At 40.6% G+C, this 19,833-nt stretch overlaps 1 protein-coding gene across 3 annotated transcripts in view; it reads right to left on the bottom strand.

Moving 5' to 3' along the window:
- Positions 1 to 19,833, bottom strand: part of LOC150013077 (histone-arginine methyltransferase CARM1-like) — a 233,289-nt gene that overhangs the window by 82,548 nt on the left and 130,908 nt on the right. For all 3 annotated transcript variants that reach the window (XM_090275844.1, XM_090275846.1, XM_090275845.1), the window contains exon 5: positions 11,477 to 11,587. In XM_090275844.1, coding sequence (XP_090131970.1) covers positions 11,477 to 11,587 — 111 coding nt within the window. The remainder of the gene's footprint in view (positions 1 to 11,476; positions 11,588 to 19,833) is intronic.

The raw sequence follows: 19,833 nt of genomic DNA, 5'->3' as shown, positions 1-19,833 counted from the left end.
TACGGAGTCAAAATGATTACTAAGCATTGTGTGGGTAAGCCAACCTGTTGACTTGAGTGGACTTTTTGCTTTTCAGACGTTGGTCTGGTCTTGAAGAACCTCACACAGCCAAACAAACACTGGTCTTGGTTTTTTTTCTCTCTTGTGGGACTTCCTACAGGGCCAAACTCTTGGTCTACCTGGAACTGGCTGGGAAAAGTAAAGTAGGGGTGTGGGGGGTGTGAATGTGAAGCAAATTTACTGAATTCTGAGATATCAAGACACTGTTAGCAATGATTAGTAATCAACCACCTGAATGCTTTTCCATTTCATTCCCTAGGAGAGTTCACACAATGGCTTTCTTATTTAGGCAAATTTAAATTATAGTCTGTCTCAACTTCCATGTTCTGCTTGCCAAGAAAATGTGTGGCCTAATCACAATTCCCCTAAAATGTGTAGCTGCCAGGGCAGAAAAATCCTTTAGGTCAATAAGCATTTGCTGCAAACAGGTTGCTTTTCTTTTCTAATGCCCAGAATCAATTTGGCCCTTAAATAGGGTCCAACAACCACTCTGCACAATCGGGACTGCTGGGGTAAGGAGAGGAACAAGATGTAAGTGGCTGCGAGTTAAGGCTTCCACTTAAGGACAGCAGATTTTGGAAACTGCAAAGTGAGCTAAGGAGTGGCTTGAATTATGATTTATATACTGAGATGACAAACATATCAATGTTGGATATGAGGACAACATCCGACAGATGAAAGACTACCATGGATTTGGAAAAATCCCTATTTCTCTAGGTCCCCTCTGTAAACTAAAGAAATTGGATATCGGTTACTACAGGGTTTTTGGTTTCTTTTTGGCTCCCAGACCCTTCTTCAAATGCAAGTTGATTCAGAAGCCCAATAAGTAAAACAGATAAAAAGGGTGTTGTTCTTCTAACCATTAGGAAAACATTACAGGTCAAAGCCACAATGAGATATCCCCTCACACTTGTAAGAATGGCTATTTCCAAAAATAGCAAAAAGGGAAGTGTTGGCGAGGATTTAGGTAATTGGAGCCTTTATACACTGCTGGTAGGAATATAGAATGGTGCATCCACTATGGAAAATGGTGCAAATTTCCCACAAAAAATTAAAAATAGAACTACCATATGATCCAGCAAGCCTACTTCTGGGTATATATCCAAAATAAATGTCAGGATTTTGAAGGGATACCTGTACCCCTATGTTCATTACAGCATTATTTATAATAGCCAAGGTACTGATAAACAAAATATGGTATATACATACAACAGAATATTATTCAGCTTTAATAAATTTGTGGCATGACTGTAGAGGACATAATGCGAAATGAAATGAGCCAATCAGAGAAGGATAAATATAGTCAAACTCAAAGAGATAGAGAATAGAGTGCTGGTTGACAGAGGCCAGGAGAGTGGGAAATGGAGAGTTGTTTTTCCAGGGGGCAAAACACTTTTGTTATACAAGATGAAATGAGTTCTAGAGATCGTCTGTACAACATAGCATCTATAGTAAACAATGCATTATTTCATACTTTAATATATGTTAAGTGTTCTTATTAAAAAACAAACAAACAAAAGCATAAAAACACAAGGAAATTTTGGGAAGTGATAGATATGTTTAGTTTGTAAACATATCTTGGTTGTACTGATGGTTTCATGGGTGTATTCATATGTCTAAACTCTTCAATATATACACATTAGCTGTTCACCACTTTTAAATATAAAGTATACCTCAATAAAGCTTTAAAAAGGTGATATTGCTCTCACTTTAGGGGGCTTGGGGCAGGTAGGCTCAATGCTACTGTTCAAACTCCTTTCTCTCTCTGTCCCTGAAGGGTTTCTTTGGTGTATCCTCCAAAAACATTGTGGATACTCCCTTTTAGGGGCTGTTTCATTTCTAATATAATTCCAGTCGTTCTCAAAGTGTGGTCCCCTAATCGAAAGCATCAGCATCACCTAAACTTACTATAAATGCAAATTCTCAGTCCACATCCTGTAACTACTGAATCAGAAACTCTGTGTTACAAAAGCCCCGCAAGGGGTCCCGATGCCTCCTTGTTTGAGAGCTGCTGTGTTATTCTCTGATGCTGAAGACGTTGTGTTCCTCCTGAACAGTCACCAACACTGAGGCCATTTGAGAAGATCTTAGTAGATTTAGGTCCGCAAGGGGAGAACCTCGTAGGGAAAGGATTTAAGAATAGTTATGAATTTCTTCTGCAAATTAAGCATCAGAGGCTGCTCGACACACCGCTCCGCCCAGTCTACAGACCCTTGAGAAGAATTGAGAACTGTGCAGAGCCTCTGCCTCTTGTAATGTTTTGCTCTGTTTTTAAAAAAGCAGTAAAAAATTTTAAATGCAATTTAAACATATTCTTGGAAAATGTATTGTGACTGGCCCCATATTTCCATCGTTGCCCGGTGACCTTCACTTCCATGATATCTGTTCAGTTGATGTGTACAGAGGCAGAATGAGGTCCCAGAATTATATTGATGATAATCACAATAACAGTAAAAATAGCTAGAGAATGTCATGCACTGTGCCAATTTTATATGGATTTTCTTATTTAATCCCTAGACTATCTTCTTGAGGGACTATTATTATTTACAATGCAGACAGAATGATGAACCCCCAAAGATCTCCACATCCTAATCTCTGGAGACTGTGTATATGTTATCTTAGCAAAACGATTTTGCAGATGTGATAAAATTAAGGATGCTGGGATGAGGAGATTATCCTGATGGGCACAATATAATCACAAGTATCTTTATAAGATGGGGGCAGAAGGATAAGAGTAAGAGAAAACACAATGATGGAAACAGAAGTCAGAGTGATGTATCACTAGCCAAGATATCTGGGCATCCCCTAAAGGTGGAAAAAGGTAAAGAATAAAGTCTCCCCTAGAGCCTCCAGAAAGAACACAGTTTTGTGACACACTGACTTTTAAGTCCATTACACCAATTTCAGATATCTTACCTCCCAACTGTAAGGTAACAAATTTGTATTAAGTCACTAAGTTTGTGTTATTTTGTTACAGCAGCAGTAGGAAACTAATACACTTGTCAATGCCATTAAGCTGTGAATCAATACAACTGCACAATGTCTGAATTTGCATCCTCAACTCTAATCCTGGCAAAGGTATTTAGGGCCTACCTTACAGGAAGTGAGTGTTGAGTGAGAAGAAGAGGCATGAATATTCTCTCCCAAGTTGCCTTCTAGCCTTATCAATCACTAATCCAGCTATAAAAACGGTTCTTACTTCTTGGGTAGGGTTTTATGGCATTTCACATGGACTATTTTAAACTGCTCCTCCGTTAAGTGTGTTACTAGCTGATTTTTCTGATAAAGCGGGATTTCCTTCTTATATGGCAGATCTGTGAACATGTTAACATGTTTCACAGTAGGATTATTGAGAAGAGTAAGACAGGTTTTTTCCTGGATCCTGGATGAACTGTCTGCAGGGGTAGGTGCTCCAGCTTGTAGTCAAACACATTCACATCCTCGCCTCCAAAGGAACCACTAGCGCCTGCTCACATGCATGTTCCAGAGGAGGTGGCAGCGAACACCTTTTTCTCACAAGCCATGTCCCCTCTTCATGATCTAACTTATCTAAAATTCTTCCTCATCTGTAATATGGGAATATTATCATCTGCTCCAAGCACCTCACAGATGCTTCCTGAAGATCTATGAGTGCATAGATGTGGAAATGCATCCTAAATGTAAAACTTCTAAAAAATACTATTATTGTTTTCTTAATAGTCCTTATTGCTACCTCTTAACTTCATTGTCAGTGTAAAGATACAAGGTATTGATGAACTTGATGGACTTTTCTGACTCAGGCATTTAGTGTCTATGGTAGAGAAAGGAAGTAGAAGTTAGCTATTGGAGACACTAAAGAAACTGGAGTAAAACTCCAGCTCAGAGAGTTGAAATCAGAATAAGTTGGTATTATAAAACTTCAAAGGTGTTCAAGATTAAAAATTAGATGTACCTTCCTAAAAATTGGCCTTCAAAGCATTTGTACAGAGGTTATCAACACATTGAAGGTTAGGAACCCCACGAGGACCTATGGGTTTTCAAAAATCTCACTGTTGGCAGTAAGAGGTAAAAAATTAAAAGAGCATTTCACTTCTCATCCTTCAGCATTCAATTCAAGTTGCACCCCTTCTCTGAGTCTTCCCAAACCCACCCAGCCGATGGCAACTGACCCTTGTGGTGGCACTCCCATCTTGGCCTTTCATATGCACATGGCATTCACTGTCTTATGTCAAGAATTTTACTTGTTTGAAACCCAACTGAGTTGTAAACTAGTTGAGGGAAGAGATGTCTTATATGTGCCCTGTGTCCTCACAGGGCTTAGAATTATACAGAGAAGATCGATGTACTCAGTTTCTAGGAAGTTTTTGCTCATACTGAAAGCACACCTAACAAATGGCCCTGCCTTTTTGCCTAAGCTTTTAGTATCATCCCACGTGTTCCATCACATCAGCTCCCTTCCTTGATTTACTATTATCATCTTGACCTTCATTCTCCATCAGTTTCCTGGCAGTAGCCCAAAGTTAGGATCCTAAATCTTGAACTTGCAGCATTTGCAGTGGCATACCATCGCAAATCTTCCTTCACTGGAAAAATCAGCTAGTAGCACACTTTCCTCAGGAACAAGGCACTTGTTCTCCCAGCTCCTGCTAATGTCGGCAGAAGGTGGCTCTCAGCTGAGTCTTGTTCTAGAAACTTCCCTCAGTCCAAGAGTGCCACCTTACTGAAGTCACATCCCTTCCTGAGGGGGCACATGACAAAAATGTAAAATATATAGACCTTTGTCTTAAGGTGGATCACTCAGAAGGGTTCCCCAGCTCAAGAACTCCCTGTGGGATTGGCTGAGCCCTATTACAACTATATTGTGGCTCAGCTCCTTCCTCTGCCAAGTTCTATCTCACTTCTTTCACTTCCCCCACAGACCAGGTTTCTGAGAGCCCTCTTCATTAAACTTCTTGCCTGCAAATCTCTGTATGAGAGTGTTTCCTGGGGAACCTGGGACAGATCTTACATATCAATAAGGAAAGGATAAACAATGCCCACAGCAAGAGGGGCTCACCTAACATCAAGCCATACCGATCTAGCCATGGCTGCCAGCGCCTGGCCATGAACACAGCCATTAGCCCGAACATTGCGTGCCAGCAAAATGAAGTTCAGCCATCTGTGTTCTCTTCATCAGTTATGCCCATGAGAATGTTCTGCAATGATGGACATGTTCCATACATGCACTGTCCAGTCTGGTAGCCATTAACTATCTGTGGATACTGAGAATTTGACATATGGCTAGTGTGACTAAGGAATTGACTGCTTTTAAAAATTTATATATATATATATATATATATGTATATATATATATATATATATATACACACATATATGTATACACACACACATACACATAAATAAATAGCCACATGTGTCTAGTGCCTATTACATTGGACAGGCAGCCCTAGATTATGAACCCAGCAGGTCAAGAAAGGCAGTGTCACATTAGATTCAATTCCACTTGCATTTATTTCTACCATGACCCAGAAGCACTTGGTCTGACTCCTCAAAAATCATCCTATTGAGGCATATATAGGAACTGTGTATGAGTGCAGCCTAATTAGCCCTAAAGTGATTATGAACACTAAGTGCCAGAGAGGTTTGCTGTGAGTTTAAGTTGATATCAACACATAAATCTACTCATGAGTGTTCGCCCTCTTAGTCTTTCCCTTTCCTGCTCTCCAAGGAGTTCATCATCTAGATGGGGAAATCGTCGTCGTCATCGGCAGCCGTCCGTCTCGAGAGACGATGGTGTAGCTTCTTAAGAGTCTATCTGCACCGCCGAGAATGGTTGTGCAGTCCGACTCGGGAGTGACACAGTATCTGTCTCCTCCCGTGTTGAATCGACATCTTATGATGACGCTGGAGTGTCCTCTCCAGTGAAGCTGAAGCTACAGAGCCTGGGCAGGGTGATATGGAGGGTCTGCTGTTGCCCATGCAGCAGACACCCCCCCTCTCTTCGCAGCTGAAGGGTCCAAGGGAAAGACAGAGTCAATACAGCTTGGCTTCAGGTGCGCCGCAGGAGTTGCCGGTGTTGACTACAACGTCAAACCGCCTTAGGGACTCCGGCTCCGGATTTTCTGTCGGGGTTTACTCCCTTAGCCTTTCCCCGGAAGAGGTATGCCGCAAGGCAGCGGAGGTTTTTTGGAGTCAGAGTTTTCCTTCTCTGATGTGCCCTGACTGGAAGATCGAACCAGCGACACTTAGCTCGCAGGCCGACGCTCAATCCACTGAGCCAAACCAGCCAGTGTTAGATGGGGAAATACAGCATGCATTTGGGTATGACTTTAAATTGAGGAGTACCTCCTCCATGACTGTATATGTGTATAAGTTTAATTAATGCATTATTCCCCTTTGGTCTGTATGCTCTGGGGGCTTTAGCTTTATGCTTCATATATAGGAAAAAAAAAAAAAAGAGCAAGAGATAGCTGCCATTTTAATGTGGGCAGGCTCACAGCTTGGGGCCCAGGGAAGACCTTTAGTTCTGCCCTGTTCCTTGGACAAAGATGATCTCTTATTACTGACTCAGAAATGTCAGATGGGGCCGAGGGTGAGAACACATGGCTGTAGCTGGGCAAGTTCACGACCATTTTGCAAAAAATGACTGAACATGTATGCCCTCCAGATAAAGAATCATTCACATCATCTTGTCATCTGAGGGCTGGCCCTTACAAAATCAGACTGAGCCACTGAATGCAGCTGAAATTGAATTCAACGCAATTTGAAACTATTCTGTTTACTTAAAGCCCAGAAGCCTGGCATGAGAAGAATAATCCAGGGACTGGTGACGGTAGTCAAATTTGTACATTTTTCTTTCTTGTTGCAATTTTATCTTTTCCGAGCAATTTAATGAAGACTCCAGAGGGAAGAATTAAATGTCTGCTGCTTCAATTACCAAATAATGAAAAGGTCGAAAGGAGCACCATGCACTGTATGCTGAGCTGCTATAAAAGTCTATTCTTAGAGTGAATCTCTTTTGTGGGCTGTTCACACTTGCATTTTGCCACCCACGAATTGTACAGATGAGTGTCAGTGTGAGAAGCAGAAACCAAGAGCTGGTACAGAATGTCTGCAGCAGTGTGAAAGGGCCTCAGCCCTCGGGGGCACCTCAGCCGCCTACAGCAGCAGCCAGGGGCATGCACAGGTCACAGTTTTCATCAAGAAGGACCAACCTGTCATTAAATTCACACTTTGAGAAGATTGTAATCATCCTTGGTCCTGAATGCATTTTTAACTAGCCTGTCTTTGGGGCTACATCCAGGGAAGGCCTCCCAGGCAAAAGAAATTTAGCAGCAAGAATTTCAAGGATGCCTTGCAGCCCCCACAGCATTTGGAAAGCTACCCCTGCCCCCACCCCACCCCCATCTGTACATACAAAAGAAAGAGACAGCAACACACACATCCTCTACAGAAGCTAAAACAAAAGATAAAACAACACTATGGTACTTTGGAATTCATCAGAACATCGATTTTTAGAGCTTTAAAAAACCAAGTCTTTCTGGAAATAGTACAGAAGAAAAGCACCAGCTAGGTATAGGGTCTTCTCAGCTCAATCCCCGAGGAGATAGTCTCCCTGCTCATGCTGGGGCCTCCCCGACACCCTTGGATTGGTGGGCAAGTCATTGTACAGCTTCTTTTTTGCCTTAAAATTGGTTCTTTTGGGGTTACATAATAACCTCATTCTTAGGACATACACATGGGAATGTTTAAAAATAAAGGGTTATATTGCATATAACTGACTCAGAAAAAAGTATGTATGTGTCTCTATCACTACTTACCATATGGAAGTATATTTATACAAGTGTATGTGTGTGTGGTGATAAAGGAGCAAGAGTAAATGATAAAGAAAACGGGTAACGTGTGAAAACAGGTTAATCTAGGTGAAGAGAATTTGGATAGCCTTTGAAATGCTTTCATTTTTACAACTCATATATAAGCTTGAAATTACTTCCAAGGTTTAAATAGTTTAATAGTTTAAGAAGTTTTTAATACTTTTAAAAGTTTTAAATGTTATGTTAGTTCCCTTTTCTTTTCTGTATTGGCTTTTTGCTAGAGGCCCTTATAATTATATAGCAGCCACACTCAGAAAAGTGTCCATGAGGGTGCCCCACTCTGTGAGAAGACAACAATCCTACCGATGTGTTTAATCAGAACGAGAATGCTCTTGGAGAAACCAATCACACACACAGTTCTAGCATGGCTCCTCCCATGGTGTGCTGGCAATTATGGAGTGTGTTTGCAGGGACAGAGACAGGATAATGGCTAGGAAATGCAAGAACATGTCTATTTAACTTCTTCCTCTCTTCTCTTAAAATACTATAATTAAGAGAAAAGAAGAGAATTACCTACAAAGGGGTCCCTATACGACTATCAGCTGATTTCTCAAAAGAAACTTTGCAGGCAAGAAGGGACTGGCAAGAAGTATTCAAGGTGTTGAAAGGCAAGGACCTACAACCAAGATTACTCTATCCAGCAAGCTATCATTTAGAATGGAAGGGCAGATGAAGTGCTTTCCAGCCAAGGTAAAGCTAAAGGAGTACATCATCACCAGGCCATTATTATATGAAATGTTAAAGGGACTTATTTAAGAAAAAGAAGATCAAAACTATGAACACTAAAATGAAAACAAACTCACAACTGTCAACAACTGAATCTAAAAAAACAAAAACAAACTAAGCAGACAACCAGAGTGGGAACAGAATCACAGATATGGGGAGCATGTCAAGGGGTGTCAGCTGGAAGGGGGAAGCAGGGAGAAAGAGGGAAATGGTGCAGGAATTAAGAAGCATAGTAGGAGGGTGCAGAATAGACAGGGGAATGCTGAGAATAGTATAGGAAAGGATTAAGTCAAAAAGCTTATATGCATAACCCATGGACATGGACTAAGAGTGACGGGACTGCTGGAGAGAGGGGGGTGCTGGGTGGAGGGGAGCAGAAGAAAAAGAAATTGGGACAACTGTAACAGCATAATCAATAAAACAGATAAAAAAAGAATATTAGATTTTTAAAGTTTAAAAAATAAATATCTTATGTGTCTCAAACCACATTAATATGTATGAGAAAAGAGGCTATATGAGAAAAATAAAATGCCTAAATTATGCCACTCTTCTTTTCGGGGGGGGGCGCAGGAAATGTCTGATACAAGATCATATTCTTACTACAACAGAATCTCTTTGAATACAGAATAGACCTGTTTCTCCTGCATTCCCCAACAAACAGAATCACAGCAGCAACAGAATGTAGAAATGATTAAATGGGTATGAAGCATCTGAAACAGAGTTCTGCACTCAACTCCTCATCCTTAAGAATGCACTTTAAGATTTATTAAAATCGAACAGACATTTTTATCTATGGAATTCTCTCTATATAAGTTTATATTCGCCTCTTCTCTTTTATTTAGAATTCCATGTTTAAAGTTTACTAGAACCATAGAGAAAGAGAAAAGGTGAGGTACAAACTGGGAGCGGATATTTTCCGCACATAAAACTAAATAGGATTAATATCCAAATATAGAAATCACTCCTACAAATGAATTCAAATTAGAAAAACAGTTCAAAAGAAAAACTGTAAAAAAATGTGAAAAGGTATTTCCAGGAGAGAAAGGAGAAATGGGCAAAACACTTTGCAAAAATGCTCAGTCATTAGTAAGTGGGAGTACAGATTAAAACCACAAATATCGTGTCTTAAATACAGATTGGCAAAATCCAAAGCCTGATAATACCAAGTGCTAACAAAGCTGCATAATGATGGCATTCTCATTAACTTCTGGAGGGAGTGAAAACTGGTACAACCACTCTGGACACCAATTTCGCATCACAGAGCAGAGCTGAAGGCATGCCTGCCCTGTGATCCAACAATTGTACGGTTGCGTATATGCTGAGAAACTCCAGCAAAGAGGCAGTGGGGAGTACATGCAAGTGTATTCATAATAACAACACTTTCATAAAGGAAGTCACCTAAAGTCTGCCAGCAGCGCAGGGAACTAACAGCTTGCGACATTTCATACAACATAATGCTATCCCGCATTGAAGATGAATAAAGAACAGCTGTATGCATCAACAAAATGAACCTCAAGAACATAATGTTGGGTTAAAAAAGAGCCAATTGCAGAAGAACACATATATTATGATTCCATTTTTGGAAAGTTCATGAGGGTTAGTGTTTAGGGACAGAAACATATCTGGTAAAACTATAAGGAACAACAAAAGAATAATAAATAAAAATTCAAAATAGTAGTTACCTCTCTTTAGGGCAGAAAGGAGAAATGATCAGGAAAAGACACAAGGACCTTTACTGGAAATGCAAATAGTCTGTTTTTTAAAAGAGGTGTATTGTTATTCTTTACACAGTGCACATTTAACAAATATTCTTTTGTGTGTGCCCACTATTTAATAAAAATGACTCTTAAGAATTTTTGAAGAAGCATACGACCAAAAAATTTGTATCTAAGGCTTGTTGGAAGAACGAAAAAGGATGCAATGCCATCCAGCCATGAGGCCCTGGCAGTCTTTCCTTCCAGCATGCCCTGTGGGCTACTTGTCTTAGCCTATCCCTGAGCTTCAATCCAAACCAAGCATCACTCAGAGCACCAGTGGTCCAGGGTTGGAGGACAGTTTCATGATGTTCACCAGAAGCAGCAGCCTAGCTTTCCTCTTTCTCTGTCATGCTATCCCTCATTAAAATGCAGGCCTCCTTCATGAGTGAGTGACAAGTCCATTCCCCATTTCACACGAGTACACACACACACACACACACACACATACACACACACCCAAATTTGGCAGCTTGATTGGGTTGTTATAATATCCAAATGTTATCAAAAGCCATTATTACCCTACTCTTGCTTCAACTTATTCTCTTTGTACACATTTTGTAATGATAATAGAGCACTATATTTAAAACAAAGCATTTCCTTGTCCTCCAGTTAGAACCTAAAATCTGAAAAATTTCCTTGAAACACAGACAGGAGCCTGTGCTCGACCATGAAGCAATAGTCCCTTACACCAAAAATAAAATTTAAAGTGAGTGGTGCAGCTATTGTCAGTACAGCAACTAAGAAAAAAATAAACCTAGCTTCAGGGAGGTCTGACTCCGCACCTTGGCGGGTCATTAACGATAAGACAACATTCCTCTCCCTCGGGTCCACCTGCACCCTGATCAATGGGGAGAAAGAAAGTTGTGTTACAGTTTCAATATCATGAAATTTTTAAAATAATTTTTTTCATATCAATTACTCCAATGAAGTTGGACTCTTTCACCAGTAACATCTTAATAGGAAAAAAAAATCAAACTGGTATAAAAAGTTCTTCCGTATTACGTACTTGGAAAAGTCCATCACAAAGACCCCTGAAGCTTACTGAAGGCCTAGTGAGTAGCTGCAGTAAAAACCACTCACCTCGGCATGTTGTGCTACAGAACTGGCTTCAACTGCATAGACTCTCCTAGCTCCAGCCTGGACAGCAAAAAACGACAGGATTCCTGATCCACAACCAACATCTAGAACAACCTGGAAGGAAAGGAGAATGCAAAAACAGGGTGAAAACACCAACAGGTGCTAGGCCGTGGGCACCAGGCCAGCCTTGAGCACTGCGATGAGACTTAGGTGCAAGCTTGGATATTTACAAGTGGTCCTACCTTGGCCAAGTGACGCATCTCTGTGAGACTCCTTTTTCTCTTATGTTAAACAGGGATATTAATATCCACTTCTTAAAGTTTGCTGTAGGGATTAAGTAATATAAAGTGTATATGAAGCACCTGGCACATTATTGGTGTTTTTCAAATCATTGCTATTGTTATTATCGTTCTCTTGGAGCATTGATTGTTTTCAGGATGACCAGGGCCAAGAAAAGTGAGTGACATGCGTGAGCTTGCTTATCAAATCAGTCGACATGAACAAAGTGAGCATTGTCTCAGATAAGTTTTAGAATTATGTATATCATTATATATTAAATTCTATACATATATAAAAATATTAAAATGTCAGAAATAACTGAAAATAACATCTTTAAAAATCCAAAAGTGAGGTATTTTTTTTTTGGCCAGGCCTCCTCCACAAAGGTGGGGAGGTTTATATGGAGGGTATTAAAGCAGTGGACAGATGAAATCAACAGAAACTTTTCTTCTGTTCTCTGTGTTCAGACCTGGGACTAAAGTCAAGAAAACCATCATTCACTGGCACAAAAGGTCCAACACTTGGACCTTCATGCTGACAGACAACAGGTGCGCTGTACATACTGGGCCCCCTCCCCAGACACTGCTGAACCTGAGGCCTTGTCTGATCATTGAAATTTCAGGTTATTGTATTTCTGTCTCATCAATGACTTTTATTCTTATCATCTTTTACAACTAGCTTTGAGCAAGCCCTTTAATTTGGTTGTGAATCCTTACAATAAACACATGAGTAGACAGCATTATTATGCCCACTGTAAAGACAATGAAACTGAAAATCTGAGATACTGAACGACCAACCCAAGTTCACCTAGTGGTAAGTACAGGAGCTAGGAGTTGAATCTCGATATTCCTGCCATGTTCCATAAAATCATATATTGCTTACTTAAATTCATCCTTATAAATATGACATTTTTTCTCTTTTAGCTTGCTTATTGATTGGCATTTTGAACAAATGGGAATACTTATGCTAGCATAAAAATAATTATCTTACAAAGTATTTCACAGTAGAAGTAATGAATTGCTTAATCTATTGAGCAGTTAGTTACCTCATTTGTTTGTCTCCAAACTGCTAGTAAGGTTTAGAACCCAAATGACAGAGATAACCATGAAGAGGAACACAAAAGTGGTTGTCTCCCTGAAGCTTGTAAGGTTTGATCATTCAAAGGACTATTTTTAGTGTCATGTGAGGTTCTTTGTACTTACTTTCCTTAAGTCTTCTACATTTGCAAAAAAGAATCTATTTGCTAAAGAGCATCAATAATTAGCTTGTTCCAATGCAGGAATTGTTATACCAATATTAAAAATATAAACATGACATTTTAACACAGCAATACCATTAGGCAATGTTTGACAAGGAGACAAAATACTACTTTTTGTAGGAAAACTTAGCTAAATTTTTTTTTTTTTTGATAGCAGGAAAAATTTTCCAAAAATCAGGAAATATTAAGAGGTTGTGTGTGTATGTTAACTGCAACACCACACTGTGCTGACACAGATCCTGTGCCATTATTTTAAGAGAACATGCTGTTAGTAATGGGTTCACAGTGCTCACTTATATTAATTCTAGAGCTGTGACTGTATTCCATATGGTTTCCTAGGGTTTGGGTAATTAGGAGCCTTACCAATTTAAAATGTCACCCAGTCTCCAGAATTTGCTGCCAGGCTGTCTATACTTTTAGAAATACCAACATTCACTTCTCCTTATCCTCCCTAGGAAATGCATCACCTTCACCTGACCCCTGGTCCATTTCAAGAACATCCGTGAGTGCTATTTAGGGAGTGGGAGCTATTACATTGAGAATACAATCCATGATCCCCCCAAAAGATGCACTGCATCCAAAACATTCCCAGAGCCTTCTTTAATTAAAAATATAACACCTTAGATTCCATGATCAATATAAAATATGGATATACAATTAAGAGACAATAGATATTGCACCTGCTTGCTCTGGTGACAGGTGCCCTAGAGTGGGTGAATGGAGCTCTTTGCCTCTTTCATTTGGGTATCAGGAAACACATCTTAGAACAGTTGTTTTTAAATTCTCTTGATCCTACATACTGAACACCAAAGAATTTTTTTTTTTATTACCCCCAGGCCAGAGACATAGGAAAAAGGGAATGGGGTAAAAGAGAAAAGGAACAGAGATGGGAGGGAATCTAATATAGTTCGACTTCTGGCAAATTAGTTCATTAGGTAGAAAGATGCTTTGATAGACCTAAACATTAGCTAGAGGTGAAAAATTGCAGACTGAGGCAATTTCCAAATACCTTGTGTCTAATTTCAAGCCAAAATTAATCTTATTTGTCTATTTCAGAACACAGCATAATAAGCCTTGAAAAGGAATCTGACCTTTTGCTAGTATTACCCAGATAAGGCCAGCTACTTCCAACCTGTGTGTATGTTTTAAAAGTTAATAAGTGACTGTTTAGTCTGGGGCTGGTGGGACAGCGGGAAGAGGGAGAGGGACATTTTGCCTTCTCTGTGTAAGCCATATGATAATGGAAGCAAAGCTGTGGAAGGCTGAGAGTAAATCCCCTGGTGAAAAACCAATGGCCAAAGCAATTATTCAGGCTTCACTGGAAATTTACTACCTCAGCCCTTTCCAGCTGGGGTTTCCAAGACTGGGTGATAAGGGAACATTAGCACAAAAAATTGTGTTACACTTTCTTGCACGACACCTCAGGAAACCTTAGAGCTATCTCTAGTCCTATTTTCTTGTCTTCACAGAAGATTACATGGAGCCTATTTTTTTATTGTGCCATTTGTAGACCATCACAGAACTGGGTATGTCTGAGGATCTTGGCAGACGTGATATATTTTCTTGCCCTAGGGAAAAGTATCTCCCTAAGAGGGCAGGAGGAATTTAAACTGTGAAGAGGTGTAAATCAAATCACACTGCACCCTGGGTAACCACTCCTCATGGTTACATGCAGCTGGAGAAGAGGGTCTGGTTTCTTTGGTGTGTCACCTCAGGCCTGAACAATTCAGCAATGACTGACTTTTCTGGCCCCTTTTTCTGTAAGTCTCTTCTTCCTCCCACCCCACACACTCTAGGCTCAGTAACAGCATCCCTTCCCCTGATTCTATGCTCCTGCATGTGCAATCCCCTGTGGTAAAGGCAGCTAACAGCCTGCCAAAAGCATCATGCTCTCTCAGACCACAGTTGTTGGGAAGCAGTTGCCCCACTGGGATTACATGTCCCATCCTTCCTGCATCTACGTACAGCCATGTGACTAGTTCTGACCAATGGAATGTGAGGGGAACTGATAGGTATCACATCTGGGCCAAGGTGGTTGATGTTTTAGGGCATCTTCCCCACACTCTCTTCAGGGGCATTGGAAGCAACCTGCTGGATTAGAAAAAAGCCTGAATCCCTGGGTCACCACTTTGGGAAGAGCTATTCAGAACACACTGGACATGGCATGAGCAAGACATAAATTTTATTATGTTAAACCACTGAGGTTTAGGAATAATTTGTTTTAGTAACTGGCATACACTGACAAATACATTTCCCTTGGGTGAAATACTTCCTTTCATTCTTCCACCTGGGGAATGAAAAACCCAGCTCAGACATCACATCTCTCAGGGTTCTTTACCTCACCTCCCCAGTCAGTCTAGGCTGGGCTCTGGCACCTGGGACATAGATCTTTAATAGCATTTACTATAGGATATAGCAAATATTTCTTTACATGCTTATCTCCCTGCTTAGCCGTTGAGCTCTTCAAAGACAAGAATCACATCATTTATCTCTTAACACCTAGCACATTAGGAAACATAAAAAGCCTTAATATATATATTTATTTGTTGCTAAATGAGTGAATGGAATGACTTGGTATGGCAGCCTTCTAATGCCAACAGCACCTTGAAAGATCTCTGGAAAAGACTTCTGACTTTTGCTAGCCATTTGGACTCCGGGAGTGTTCTTGCTTCTCAGAGCTTGCACTCAGAGAGGGTGTACTCAGGATGCCCTTGCCTTTTATCCTGAACTGTCTCACCAAAGCTTGTCTTCTGCTTCTTTGCCTATTTCTTATTTCTTGGCCTTCAAGCCCCCTCACAGACTGACACTTTCTACCCTGGCTCTCTCCATGATCTCTGTCTTGCCTCCTTGACGCTGATCCAAGCACATCCCACGGATTCCTCCACTAACTATCTGAGGCAGCCTTCTGCCCTGACAGTGGCCTCTTGGCAAGGTTCTGTGCCCCTTCCTGCCACAGGGCCCTAGTACATGGTGCTCCCCTTGCCTGGGGTACTCCTCACTACACTATGATATCAGCTTATAGTAATTTTTAAAAAATTTTACCTACTCAATGCCCATTGTGCTAGATCTCTTCAATTTGTTCCACCAGATCTATTTCTCACTCTTATCCATCCTGCTCTTTGTCAAGAGTCTGACCTGCATAGACTACACCACTGGGCTTCCTTGTCATTGATCCCTAGGTGGGATCAGTCAAGAGAAAAGACAACAGGAGGTCAGAAGGAGTGAGGACAGTGAGGTCAGATGATGTATTCTCCTAGCTTCTTCCTTCCTGGATCTCCACAGATAGGTTTTGTCCCCCAAAAGCCACAGCACTTTTTGGGCCTCCATCTCTTACCACTACGACCATTCTCTTAGGTTTCCAGTAACCATCCCTTCCCCCTGCCCCTTTAGGCCTAGTGGTGGTAAGAGATACCTACTCTTGCTAGTCCCATGTTGGTTCCCTTGCCTCTGCCAACACCTTTGTAAACAGTCCCATTATATAACTCTCCTAAACCACCATGTAAGTTATGCTATCCCTCTCCTTGCAGGTACCCTGGCAGGTATACCAGTTCATCCTTTAGACCCCAAACAGTTCCTCATCAGGAAAGACTTTCCTATCTTTTCTTTTTTCTTTCAGATTTTATTTATTTATTTTCAGAACGAGGAGAAGGGAGGGAGAAAGAGAGGGAGAAAGAAACATGAATGTGTGATTGTCTCTCACACACTCCCAACTGGAGACCTGACACACAACCCAAGCTTATGCCCTGACTGAGACTTGAACCAGCAACTCTATGGTCTACAGGCCAATACTCAACTCACTGAGCCACACCAGCCAGGGCAAGACTTTTCTAATCTTTGCTCCTTTCCCAGGATAAGTCCTCCTGTTGCTTCTTTCTTATCATCACTTTCTTATACTCTTCCTTCATAGTTATAATGTTTCATTCAATGAATGATTACTTGATTAATATCTGTTCCCTCCCCTGGATTGTGAGTTTTATTAAGGGAGGGACCTTGATCTGTTTCTCACTCACTATTGAATCTGATATAATATGGGGTCTGGCACATAATAGATACTCATTAAATTTTTCTTGAATAAACTGAATAAACGATAATATGTTTCAGTACCACAAACAGGGAACAGAGTCATGATCTAGAAAAGATGGTGCAAATCTGTTACCTCCTTGAGAAAACACCTTTTACTCCACTTCAGGGATCTTAAACACCTTTCAAAGTATAACTTACTTTTGACATTGCCATTTATCATGTTACAATCCAGTTAGTTCTGTGCAAACGTTCCTTTAGAGACAGAATTCATCCTCAGCTGCACTTGGATATATAGGCAGTAACTGTAGACATCATTAATTTGGGGCTTATAATGGGGGAAACACCAGAAAATGGTGTGAAATCTCTGCCAGGACTAATACGGAAAAGTCAACAATTAGTCCATGTAACAACGGCCAAAAGTTCTATGAATTTATTTGTAAGAAAAGTTTAAAATATTTCAACATTTGGATAATCACTTCACTCATACAGATGATTTTAATTACATGCTCTTCTCGGTTCCTGGGCAAAGAAATCCTGCAAAATGTTTGGACAGGGCTAAAAAGACTCCAAGTGGGTTCAAAGCTATTTAATTAGATTTATTAGCTTAAACTTAACCAGGAACATCCAAGTTCTAATGAAAGTGTGAAACAAAACAAGCCCTGAATAATAGAGTAAAAATAGAGAAATTATGTACCATTTGTTTTGTACTTATTATGTGCTATGCCTGTTTAGTAGTTCACAGGCATTAACTTATTTACTTGTGGCGACAACTCTATAATGTGGATACAAACACGTCCTGTATGTTGTAGATAAAGAGGCTAAGAATAAGATTCACCTTCAAGTCCTATACTTAATAAATTACAGAGACGAGATAAAAACAAATGTACCTATTTCAAACCTAATGCTCTTAGCTACTCCCCTCACCTTCAGTTCTATAGTAATTTTGGTCACATTAACTTTCTTTTTCACCCCAGAATTTTTATAATTGTCTTCCAATATTGAGGTCCTGATTATCCCACAATGAATCCAGTAATGCTAGTTATTATTTATTCATTTATTTTCTTGAGCATCTCAATGGCTGCTCTGAATTACAATACCCCAACTGCCACTTTTGTGGGCTTATACTCCTAAATTCTGTGTCCTACCTGCCTGGGCACTTTCGCTGCCATCATTCCTTCTGCCAGCCATCGTTTTATTACATCTGTATACGCACACAAAGATACATGTACACCATGCTCTTGCAGTGTCATGTACTTTCACCATCATTGTTACCTGTCAGGGGCTGCCTATTTCTACAGACTTCACCCAACTCTTCCAATGTTCAAACTATTGACTGAACATTTTCTAGGCAGTAACAGAATATGCACAGAGTATACAGCCTTTCTAGCCATCACAGCTCTTACTCTGGATTTTATCAGAGAAGAAAAATTCCAAATCATCTCAAGGGCTACAGAAGAGCTCTTTATGGAATTTGCAGCTTAGATTTGCATCTTGTTCAGACAATTAGCACTTTAATTATGGCAGAAAAGTCTGTAATGACAGCTCCACATAAGACAGAACTCTACATCTGCTGTGTAGTGAAACTTGCCTTCAACCAAAGGGCTGCCTGTATTTCAATAACGAGATTCATACTTATGAACTCCCATTTCACTCTGCCTGGTCGGCCAGCAGAGGACAGGTAAAATCATCACCAATCTTTGAACCAGCCCTTTTCCCAGTTCTCCAACTATTTTCCTCTAGTATTGTGGAAAATAAAATGTGTGTTGATCACTCTGAGATTATCTCACATTGGTTAACCCCCTTCAAAGGCTGCCAACAGACTCAGACTAGGTCACTCAGCTCTAAACCCTTACGCTCATCAGACACCAACTAAGTACCTACTATTTACCAATTTTGCCAAGTGTTGCTAGATTCTGGGAGTGCAAAGATGAATGCAGCATGACTGTCTGGTAAGGAGAAAGACATATGTAAGAAAATAGCACAACAGCATGCGCAGTGGCAATGTTAGAATTATATAAAGAGCACTGTTAGGGTATGAAGGAGGAATAATCTACTCTACGAAGGGTTCTGGAAAGATTTGAGGTGGTCTGGGTAGTGAAAATTAAAAGGTGAAGCAATGTGGTACCATCTGAACGATGGGAAGGGCAGGAGCTCCAGGAAGAAGGATCCATGGGGAAAAAGGCACCCAAGGGTAGAGCCAGTCATGGTGGGAAGACAGTAAACTTCTTCAGGAGCATGATGTGTGTCTTCAGGGTGGAAGTAGGAGTGTGGTTGAGACATGAACATGGCAAGAGCAGAAGCTGGAGAAAGTGGCAGATGCTTGATCATAGATGGTCTTGTATACAAGGCTAAGAACTTAGACTTGATCCTTAAGCAAAGAGGGATCACGGAAAAGTTTTCAACTGTGTAATCACTGCATAGTCACATTTCAGCAGCATCATTCTGGTGACCTGGGTTGGAGGGGACAAGATCAGAAGTAGGAGAGCAGACACTGGTGGTTCCTAACCAACCTCAGCCCCTTCCTCCTTTCTATCAGAACCTCACCTTTATTGATTATTTACCCTCCTCCATGTGGTTATCCATCCCCAGTCCCAGGGAGGGGATCAGATTGGTCGAGGGCAATCATAGATGGTTCTATTCTTCTTGCCAGTTACGGCCTCAGGCTTTGGTGTGTGACATAATGTTGTTAATGAGACCCGAAGGGAAGTCTGCTGGTTGGCTACTGGCAAAGATTTCCTCCCTTCTGATACAAATACACAGGGAAGATGTCTCTTCTTTCCTGAACATGGTTAAATTGGGA

Source organism: Furipterus horrens, unplaced genomic scaffold (genome assembly GCF_987537825.1).
Source record: "Furipterus horrens unplaced genomic scaffold, mFurHor1.1.pri manual_scaffold_4, whole genome shotgun sequence".
NCBI lineage: Eukaryota > Metazoa > Chordata > Mammalia > Chiroptera > Furipteridae > Furipterus > Furipterus horrens.
Note: the sequence above shows the minus strand (reverse complement) of the source record. Positions and strands in the feature narration are given on the sequence as shown.